General features: G+C 39.9%; 1 protein-coding gene across 1 annotated transcript; it reads left to right on the top strand.

Moving 5' to 3' along the window:
- Positions 1–433: 433 nt before the first annotated feature.
- uncx4.1 (Unc4.1 homeobox (C. elegans)) lies at positions 434–4733 on the top strand. Its single transcript, XM_016249545.1, has 3 exons — positions 434–950; positions 1663–1838; positions 3542–4733. The coding sequence occupies exons 1-3, from the start codon at positions 689–691 to the stop codon at positions 4508–4510; spliced, it is 1407 nt and encodes a 468-aa protein (XP_016105031.1). The 5' UTR covers positions 434–688; the 3' UTR covers positions 4511–4733.
- Positions 4734–11899: the final 7166 nt, after the last annotated feature.

Here is an 11899-nt window from a genome sequence, read left to right as displayed (position 1 = left end):
ACAGCTCGCAATTGGGTGGGTGATGCATGCATGCTTCGTCCGTTCTAGGATCACTCTATTCAGGGCACGATGCCTCCGCGTAATAGGAGAACATCATTGCACGTATTCGCCAGACGTTCCTTGAAAAGTAGCTATCAGATACGGGGCACTTGACGTTTTCGGTGGCTATTATGTGTTATTCTGCTTTTATAGAACTAATGTGACGTTCAGAGCAGAACAATTAGCTATTGGAACAGAATCATTGTGTGTTTATGTAGCGGCTGTTTAGAATTTAGTCGGGAATCAATCAATTTGCCGGTTTCGCCTCCTCCCTCTCGCCGAGTTGTGATGTCTCGTGTCGTGTTGTGACAGCGCTGGTATTGTTTATTGAGGTGGATGTCAGGTATAATTAGCAATCGATATGGAAAACGTTTGTGTCGTGGCTCTGACGTCACCGACGATTAACGTTCCTTATTGGTCGCGAATTCCCCTCGCGCGAGAGCTAGTTGTTTGGACAAGAGGAGAGTTGATGTTGACAAAGTAGGAGAGAGCAAAAACCTCGCGCGCCTGCCTCGGTCTCCTTATTCCTAAATCGGGAGCGCAGAGCATGTCAACGCCGTACGTCCCTTCACGGCTGCTGCATGCGCTCTGAGGGAAGAGTTGGAGTTCGTTTTGGCCAGACAAACGCTTCCCTGATTCCGGAGATGCAATGATGGATAGCCGGATCCTCGAGCATCCTCATGCCCAGTTTGGAGGCTCTTTGGGAGGCATGGTTGGATTGGGTTTCCCCTATCACCTCGGTCACCATCATGTTTACGATATCTCCGGACACCAGCTACAGTCTGCGGCCGCTGTACCTTTTTCTATAGACGGATTACTTAACGGATCATGCTCGGCGTCTGTTGCAAACTCCAACCCATTGCTCGGATCTGGTTGTGGTGTAAACGGGGATAGTCAGTATAAACTCAGCGGTAAGTGAATGGCTATCCGCTTCATCCATTCCATGCAGAATATAGCAGGCTATACAGTTTGTCAATAGTTTTAGGAAAATATCTACACGTCAAAAAAATATAAAATGCATTTTTTTTATCCTATAGCTAAATCACACACTTTATAAATAGCTTTGTTTCACTTTTATGAGTTTAAGTAAACTGGAAAGTAAGACGATTTTACTTGGACTGATAATACACTGATTATAACGAAATGTCATATTCTTCTCATGATAACCACAGATTATTTTCGTGTGTTTAAATCCGTTTGATGTATGTGTAAATTCTATTTGCAATTCTGGTCTTTGTAAATAAGCATATAAGGATTATTAAATAGCAACTTCATAAACGTCTTAAAAATACTGTGAAATTAAATGCGACATTAAACAATAATCCCATTGTATTTTAAGAATCATATTATTAGCATTCAAAAAGATATTGTGACCTATATTTTTAAAAGTAGGCTACACTTGACGGGTTAATTAGTTATGCCAGTACATCAGGCAGTGCACTTGTGTGACATTTTATTGTAGTATTTTATTTGACAACCATTGGGTTGTTGTAAAATTGTAATGTTTTAAATAATTCATGTCAACTACATTTTATGTATACAGCTCCCAAGTAGAAATGCTGGAGTGTGTATGTGCATGTTCATGTTTGCATGCGCGTGTTCTGACAGACTGTGTGGTCCTAGATGCCGGAGACCCTGACAAGGAAAGCCCTGGCTGTAAACGGAGGCGAACGCGTACAAATTTTACGGGCTGGCAGCTGGAGGAACTAGAAAAGGCGTTCAACGAAAGCCATTATCCGGACGTGTTCATGCGCGAGGCTCTCGCGCTGCGTCTAGACCTTGTTGAGTCACGTGTTCAGGTAAATTATGGTTTGTTTTGTCATAACAAAATCTTTCATTGACCTTTATTATAATGGCCTATTTATTATTAATCAGACACAGTATTACATATAGCCACGCTTTATGTATCATACTTTATTTTTTTAGTGTTAGCTTTATGTTTTTGAAAATGTAATATTTTAAATGCTAAAAATGTAAATAGGCCTAGTTAATTTTTTTCCGAATGCATGACAACAGGGTAGACATTTTAAAATAATGGTAAGATCTGCATGTTAAATGTTCAACCAAAAATGAATCTGCGAAAAGCATTAATCGATCATATAACAGACTGATTTGCATAACAATTTATTCATGCTGACTGATCATTAGCTGAGCAGTAAATGCATGTCAATTCTAAAGCAGATTATTATAAATAATTTCATTCTGGTAAAATGCTGACTGATGTTTAAAAACTATAGCCTACTAATATCATGTTTTATTGCCTAATATATTAAAACACCCTTATTCACATTATACAATTACTTGTGATCAGTTTGACCAATTCTTACTAAACGTAAATAGGCCAGTGGGCTGTAAATTATACTGTGTAAGCGTTAGACGTGCAGCCTTTGTCTTCATGTTCTCTTTTTGTAGAAACTCGACGCTGGATGAGAAGCAGTCTTGTTTGGGGAGTTAAAAGCTTAGCTTTCTGTTATTCTTATTTCCTAAGGAAGATTAGCCTGCGTTATCGTTAGGCTTGTGTGCTCACAGATTTGAACGACATTAACATTTTATGTGTATACACAGCTATTGTCATGTATAGCATCGATGTCTCTATGTTAGTATGCGTCTTAGCCTGCTGGTGGATGCGAACTCTCGTGTTATCAGCGCTGAACAGACGGCAGTCGCCATGTGAGGGGCCTGGGTGTGAGGGGCCTGGGTGTGAGGTGCGAGCCTGCTGCTCTCTGCCTCTTCTGGGCCAAATCTGTCCTAGCGTTTATACGCGCCTAAATTAACTTTAGGGGAACAGGCCCAAATTAGCCACGCAAGAACCAGGCTTAATTGAAAGACCGAGAGTGAGCCATTACATTGAATCAACTGACAATTAAGACAAGCGCATCTGTGGCTGTGGGCTTTATGAAATATGCTTCGATGAAAACATTGTCCCTGTCCAAGTCGTGGCATATTATTGGAGAACCTTGGATGTATATCAAATAGACACACAAGACGTTTCAGAAACCTAGCATCTTGTCAGACTGCTAGACCTTTCTTTTTTAATGAGAAATCGGCTATTGCTGTTTTATTTAATTGAATAAATGCATACAATTAATTATAAAGACACCATTCTGTCATTTGTGATTACATGATAATATTGTGATAAAGAATCGACGTATTTATAGATTTCAGGTGCATTTATTCAAACATTTGTTTCAAATGGTCATTATAATTTTGCCAATCGATGTTCTTTAGCCTATACATGAGTCTGATATATGCCTACCTGCGGTTACACTTAAGGTGTACATTTAAGTACTGAATAATATTAATTAACTACATGTACTTACTATATGGTTAGGGATGGGATCAGGGTTAAGCTTAGGGTTACTTGCATGTAATTATGCATCATTTATCGTTATTATCACGGGCTAGTAATTACATGTAACGTGTAACAAGGACACCTTAAAATAAAGTGTTACCCTACCTGCTTATGAAACTGAGTGAAGAATTCGCAACCTTTTCTGTTTAGGTGTGGTTTCAAAACCGGCGAGCTAAATGGCGCAAAAAGGAGAACACGAAAAAAGGGCCCGGTCGACCGGCTCACAACTCTCACCCCACGACCTGCAGCGGCGAACCAATGGACCCAGAGGAGATCGCACGACGGGATTTGGAGCGCTTGGAAAAGAGGAAGCGAAAACAGGAACGCAAGCTGCTGAAATCTCAGAACAAGCTCTTAGCAGGTGAGCTCTTCCACACACCCGGATCTGACAGCGACAGTGGAGTATCGCAGAGCACCGATGGCGAGTCCACTCCGCACACCGGGCCTCAGCCTAGCGCGCACCGACAGCAAACAGAACATATGTGTGTCCAACATCCACTCCACCAAAGAGCCGGTACAGTCAGCGACACAGCGGAGCCCATGGACTCCACGCGGAACTCTGCACTGTGCGCCGCGAACGGCATCACACGCGCCTCCGCGCTCCAGAAACTCAACCCATTTAGTGTGGAGAGTTTACTAGCCGACTCAAGTCCCAGGAGAAAAACTATCCTGGATTTCTCTCAGTTACCGCCGCAGCGACCACTGGTCGGTAAAGGCCATTTCCTTCTGTATCCCATTACCCAGCCGCTGGGTTTCATTGTGCCACAGACAGCGATGAAACCGAGTCAGGATTCAGGAAACTCGGGGCACAACTGTTCCACGACAGACACCTCAAACCAGAAAAATATCAGTCACTTGTGCAAAGACACCGGTGCCACAAACGACGAGCTGCAAAGAGAAAGCAAGAACTCTTCCATGCAAACTTCAAACACGAGCTCAGAGAAATGTTATGCAGAATCGAATTCGCCACAAAAGGAGTTTGAAAACGACTCAGAGTCCACAGTCACAAACTCTAGCCAGAAAGCAAGCATCTCTCCTAACCTGTCTGAATATTCCGACACGAAAACCCGCAGTTCTGCTGACACACATACAGATGGAGAGGATGTTGACATGGACTGAAATGTATAAATAGACCAGAAGCCGTGGCGCCAAGTGACTTGTCACAATCCCAAAGCTGATAACCATACGTTTTTGTATACAGGACTGTTTGAATTTCATTTTTTTATACTGTTCAGAAACCGATATTCTTGATTCAGGTGAACTGTCGGCTTAACATGTCTGTTCCAATACTCTGCGAACTTGAAGGAAACAAGTTTGCTATGAGCAGCAGGCAAGAACAACACATCCTCAAACGTTGTATAAATGATAAAGTATCGAAAATATTTATATATGTAACATTTTGATAAGTAATAATAAGAAAAAGAATAAAATAATGTGAAAGAAAAGACCTTGTATTGCTACCTCAGTGCTTACAGTTAGCATGTCTATTTTGTTTATCGCTTTGAGAGGCTGCTGTACAGCAGGCTTATGTTTATTGCTTTAACAAATTCATTCATTCAAAACCTCCAGTTAAAATGAGGTCTCACGCCGCGGGCGGTAGGACCCGGTCAGCTCCTGTGGAGTTTTGATATGAAAGTAATTATTTTCCCGGTGGCGGCTGGGAGGATAGGCTACGGTTTTTTTTCTGTTAGCCTGAAGGGTTATTATACATTACCGATTCCTGCGATATGAAATCACATAAACTTCCAACAATAATAGAATTAGCATGAAAGGCTGGCGAGTCAGATTGAAATGGGGAAATAATAGCCCAGGCAGCTGCGAGCGTACGTGTGAGGATGTGTGTGTGTGTGTGTGTGTGTGTGTGTGCACATGAGGCAAGCCTGGGTGATTCGCTGGGTGGAATTTTCATGAGGCGCACGGGCCTGTCAGGGCACGCGTAGGCGGCAATATTAAGATAGATGTTCGATGATATCCCTCATTGTTCTGTCGCGTACATTGATGTTCCTGCCTTATCGGCCTATTGATCATTTGTCGCTCTATAAAAGAGCAGCCCCCTCTCTCTCGTTCTCTCTCACACACATCTGTCTCTCCCTCTCTCTCCACACAGACACACTAGACCAATTTAATCTAATAATGTTACCTACAGGGTCAAAAACTCATGGCACACTGAAGCATTTGCGCTGGGAAATATTAGCAGGGCATAAGTGAATTAATAAATATAGGCTATGGTGATCGGAATGAAAGAGGGATGTCTAAGGAAAGACGCACCCAGCACGGGTCTGCGATGGATTTTAACTAGCCTATACTTCTTAAAGCAAAACCTTTAATTATCACATTTCCTAAAAGATTTTCTCAACACACAGTTTAGATTCTGTACAAGAGGGCAGTATTATTCAAGCGTAAAACCGCCACCCTTCGGTCATCTTCATTGCGCCCCTGTATTTGCAAATAAATGAAAAGTAAACGGAGGGACTCGAGCTTTACCCCATGAAAGACATCTTCCAGCCTTAATAACATTTACATAATTTCTTATTTCGGGTTACTGCTATTTGCACTGCATGAGACCTAGCTTATAGGAAAAATAATGAGAAAAGGGATCTTCTCTGGGGGGATGTGCTACTTCAGCGAGGAGAAACATAAATGTTTTAGTGTAGTTATGAGTGTAGGAAGAAATGAGCGTATAGCCTATATTTACAGTGGCATATTTTCTATGAGATGATCGTGAAGGTCTGACAATCCCTCATTGCAATGCACAGCCACTCACTGGGAATCCTGCAAGCACTAGTAGGCATAATTTATCAAGACAAACAGTGAATTGATTTATACTAAATGAATTGATGATACCACGGGCTCTCTTCAGGTCTGGTCAGGCCCCCAGTGCTGTAATCTAGTCTTGTGCACGTTATGAACTCGGCTTATAGATTCAGGGAGTAAAAAGTTTTCACTTTGAGCCCTAGACTCATTATAAACGAAGGGAGGAGTGTAAATTGTTTTTACGCTATTATCTGTCCGTAAGCCGCAATTTCTCTTGCTAATTACGAAGGTGTTGCTTCTCATCGACAGCCGGCTGCTGATTTTCAATTTAACTGATCATCATACATTCATTTCTCCGCATGATAAATCTACAAGGCCGCTTTGCCCTGGGTACTGAGTGGAGAGGGGGTGGAGGAGAGCGTGTGGCTGTCAGGGCGAGTTAATGGGGGAAGTGTATGCGCCAATGAGTGCGGATCAGGCAGCTAATTTACCACCTCCTGTAGCCTTCTATCTCCGTATCTCATTTCCTCTTTTCTCCCGGGAGGGATTGCCACCCTAGAGCCGCCTGCACAGACAACGGACAACGGGGTTGTCTTTTTAAAATCCACCCATTAAAACCTTAAAGTGGATGATGGCCCACAACATTTTGTTTTGAAACTAGAATATCAAGTTTCATTAATGCTGGTTGAGTTTCTCATTTAATTGCATGTCACCATTTTATTTAAAAGAAAAACCTTTGCACAGTTAATTATCAACGTCAATTCCTCTCTTGCTTTCTTTGGACAGACTGCAGCGTTTACACTGCAAAGGCGGCAAAGAAGCTGTTTGTAAGGCAGCATAGTTGACACATAACATGTCTATGTTATGATTTTCTAAACATGAAGATTTTTTGTTAATATTTATGTTAATGTTTAAGAGAAACACTTAAGAGAGTGTAAATGTGGTCAGTTATTAATCGGCCATTTACCTTCAAGAGTTAATTCTAGTCCTGCAATGTCACACATTTTATTTATTTTTGTATTTCATTTTTAAGTACATAAAGTACAAATATTCCACAGAATCTCAACCTCCCAAAATTAATGTCAATCATACCATTAAAACGCGCATTAACACAGACTGTTTAATGATGCACAGAGGCAGCATAAGACATAACTGCAGAAATAAAGTTATGAAAAGTAATATTTTAAATATGAAATCATGAGACTAGAAACGATGACAACATGAAATTATAGAAATATGAAACCACAAATGTTACATAATTATAATAATGACCGCTACAAACTTTAAAACCGAATTACGCATCCGTTACACAAAAGCCAAGCTACAACAGAGTCGCCTTTATAGGGCTCAAAGCTGGCATGTGGCATCACATTTACACTGAATTTGGAGCAAACACAAAACCTGCTCCGCTCACCCTTACTTTTGGCTTTCCCCTGAAATAACTGTGGTATGACAATATGTAATAAATTGATAAATAATGTTACTACTTCTAGATCTACCGTTCGATACTGATCATTAGCTACTAAAAGTGCTGGAGCGTTGTACGGTTACTATGGTTAATAATGCAGTTTCACTTTGGTCTGTTTAGCAGCAGGTGAAATTAAATGTTTTTGGTAACTTCTGAAACATTTTTGTTAATGCATCTGAAACGTTCTTAATGTAACAGGGAGTTGCCTGTTTAATGTACTTTGTAAGACCCACAACAATTTGTTTTGAGATCCTTTGAGTGGGGGTGGGCCTGAGATGGTACACCGCTTGAGGGAGTAGCGCACAATTTCCTCGGTCGTGTCTTTAGGCCTTGGTAATTTGGTAGATAAATCAAACACGTTTTGGTCTCAGGTTTAGCCGTTCAAGCTCGGTGATTGATTCGGGACCCGCGGTACTACAGGGTCACTGACAGTCTGGATAAATCAGACCAGTTCAGCGGTCGACTAATGAGACCAGATTATTTCAACAGCCTGAAACGAGCGTGAAAAATAAGATGCAGCCTACCTCATCCCGAGGTGTCAAATCGATTCAACATCACTGTGCAAATACACAGGCTTACACACATTTGCTCACGGATGGGTCCTCGTTGTTTAATTGGACCTAAAGCACAGGTAGGCTATCATATTAAATTGTCACAATTCATCTATAGCCTGGCGCTCAGTGCGCAACAGAAGAATGTTTCACTTAATATTAGTATATATTGAGGTAGCCTAAAGGCCTAGGTTTTGAACATGCCCTTCATAGATGGTTGACTAATGTGAATTAACATTAAGAGTAGCTAAGAGAGGTGTGTCAGAGAAGCTAATTTTTGTCTGTTCAAGATGAAATTATTGAGATTACCCTTCTGAAGCGCTTCATGCATCTGCCAAGTTAAAAAACAAATAAAAAAGGATTGATACAAATAAAATCTATAATACAAACAAATCAAGCACACAGAGTGGAAATAGCCTAGCTATATGGTTATTAAAATTAAAAAAAATTAAATGTAAAACTAGTTTAGGTTTTACATTAAGCCGCCCACTCCATATTACACATAAAAAAAAAGGATTTTCTTATAATGTTTTTGTAACCAAGAGAAGTATCATTGTTTAACTTTGCCAACAGAAATCGCGTTCCTCTGAAGTAGTAACCGTAGCAACAGTACACCGCACTTCCGGTATCGAACGGTATAGGCACACGTTACATTTTCACACGCCTAAAACAAAACCGTGATATAAAAACCCTGATAGTGATAAGAAAAGAGTGACAAAAGACAGTAGTAGCCTCCATTGTGAGCGAGACGAAACTCGACAGATTGAGTCAAGACGACTGAAATAGCCTAATTCATAATAGAAACAGAATAGAAACTTCTTCAAAACAGATTATCCAAATTCCAACTTAAAGACATGATATTCCCATAGGCTACAGTATATCCTATTTAATATTTCCATATTACGTTAGTTTATTTATTCGATAAATGCCAGGGAAGAAATACTTTTTGTGTCGAACATCAGGCTAATGGAAAAGGCAAAACTGTTAAATCGTAAAACATTGAATTAAGGCACTGAATGTGATGCATTGCAAACACGATTACAGGTTTGCCTAAATTGAAATGTTCTGCTGGTATGGTCTGATTTAGTTTTAAATCAATTCCATGGGTTTTCGTTGTGATAAAAGATTATAAATTCTAGGTCCTACGCAAGGCTCTTTTTGCACTCCAACAACACCCCCACCAGTTTTCTTCTCCTCATAAATTAATCCCATTTAATAACTGTAATCAAACCAGTGTATATCAAATTTAAAATGTTTAAAAACGTAAGTCGTTATTTAGACTAGAGAGCTGTACTTCTTTAAATGGACCCCCCCCCCCCTTCCCTGCCTTTTGTGTGGGGCATGTTGGTGTTGGTAACGATCTCACACCCGCGATTCTGATTCTCCAGCCTTATTCTGTTATTATCACCTGACCAAATGTGTTTCATTAAAGCTTCTCCAATTTTAAGAATTACTCCCTGAGAGATGGTCACACACGGTTAACCCTGTATGTACCACACACACACACACACACACACTCTCTCTCTCTCTTAAATAAATGTAAACTATACGTGAAGTGACCAATGGAATCCAAAACATGGATTTAAAATGTCAAAGAAGATAGTGAACCAGTCATCTGTAAACATGTTGAGGTGTTGGCACATAAGGCATGGGGAGAAGTAGCAGATTGGCACACACTGAGGCTGGGCTATCTTTATTTTGTGCCAGGGGAGTGCCAGGGCAGAGCAGTTGGGCCCAGTCTTACACACACATGCCCACTATACCCCTGCATGGTCTGGCATCTATCACCAGGAAACCATGATCTACTGACCTAGGGATGAAGTTGGGGAAATCAATGCAAGGCAAGGGGTCAGAGAGATAGAAAATAAAAACAGAAAAGGACAAAGAAAGGGAAGAATGACCCCTTGATAAAATATATGGGTACATAGTACATTTAGAACAGTATACATGGCTGTTGAAAATTCAGTTTAGCTATCACAGGAATAAATTACATTGTAAACTACATTAAAATAGAAAATAGTTCTTTTAAGTAGAAAAAAAAATTTTTTAAAATGGCCCCCCCCCCCCCTTCCCTGCCTTTTGTGTGGGGCATGTTGGTGTTGGTAACGATCTCACACCCGCGATTCTGATTCTCCAGCCTTATTCTGTTATTATCACCTGACCAAATGTGTTTCATTAAAGCTTCTCCAATTTTAAGAATTACTCCCTGAGAGATGGTCACACACGGTTAACCCTGTATGTACCACACACACACACACACACACACTCTCTCTCTCTCTTAAATAAATGTAAACTATACGTGAAGTGACCAATGGAATCCAAAACATGGATTTAAAATGTCAAAGAAGATAGTGAACCAGTCATCTGTAAACATGTTGAGGTGTTGGCACATAAGGCATGGGGAGAAGTAGCAGATTGGCACACACTGAGGCTGGGCTATCTTTATTTTGTGCCAGGGGAGTGCCAGGGCAGAGCAGTTGGGCCCAGTCTTACACACACATGCCCACTATACCCCTGCATGGTCTGGCATCTATCACCAGGAAACCATGATCTACTGACCTAGGGATGAAGTTGGGAAATCAATGCAAGGCAAGGGGTCAGAGAGATAGAAAATAAAAACAGAAAAGGACAAAGAAAGGGAAGAATGACCCCTTGATAAAATATATGGGTACATAGTACATTTAGAACAGTATACATGGCTGTTGAAAATTCAGTTTAGCTATCACAGGAATAAATTACATTGTAAACTACATTAAAATAGAAAATAGTTCTTTTAAGTAGAAAAAAAAATCAAATATATATATTCAAAATATTACTATTTTATGGTATTTATGATCAAATAAATGCAGCCTTAGTGAGCATTTAAACTATGATAAAAATGAAAAAAAAAATATGAATGATTCCAAATATTTGACTATATATATATACATATACATTTTGTCTTATACATTTAATATATAGTTTGTCAAGAGGGTGAAAACAAAATTACATTTTGTGTCTTAAATTGAATAAAAAAACTGATGTAACTTCAAAGGTGAAATATAGCATGTTCAATGGCTTTATGCGTGTTCCAGTTTTCATAAGAATGACCAATTGAAGCACAATTAAAACAATACATCAGTAAATACTCTATTAAAAGGAAAACATAAAAAGGGGCTTTTTTAACAAAGGACAAGTTGTTATGAAACCACTTTTGATACCACAACTTCAAAAGTCATCAAAAGTTATGTCATTGCCATTTTGAATAGTAAGAAACAGGGTGAAATTAGTCATTCATTATCTTTTTCCTATATTCTGTTCCTGCTATAAAACCCCCACCTTATATCATAGGAAAGGACTTTAGGAAGATGGCAAAGTCAAAATGTAGTAAAACAGGGTTGATTATATATTATAACATAAAGGTGTTATCAATTTGATTATAGAATTTTTTAATTAGCACTGGCAGGTCTGCTTGTTAAATGGGCATTCCCAATACAGCAAAAACAACGATTAAAAAAAATCACATTAGACCCAATTAATTAGTTTTAATTTCATTCAAAATGCACTGAAGTGCTTGTTAAATGGAGGATGAGGCGTATTAAAAACGCCAACCTCCGCTCACACACACATACACTCAGAAGGAATGGTAAATAAACAGCTTAAGCCTGCTTTCCGGTGGAATGGGCAACAGACTCCCTTGGTGGCACCCGGCAACCATAATCTGGCGTAAATAATGACATCTCTCTTCACGGCTGC

Source organism: Sinocyclocheilus grahami, unplaced genomic scaffold (genome assembly GCF_001515645.1).
Source record: "Sinocyclocheilus grahami isolate Dianchi unplaced genomic scaffold, SAMN03320097.WGS_v1.1 scaffold25.1, whole genome shotgun sequence".
Lineage (NCBI taxonomy): Eukaryota > Metazoa > Chordata > Actinopteri > Cypriniformes > Cyprinidae > Sinocyclocheilus > Sinocyclocheilus grahami.
Note: the sequence above shows the minus strand (reverse complement) of the source record. Positions and strands in the feature narration are given on the sequence as shown.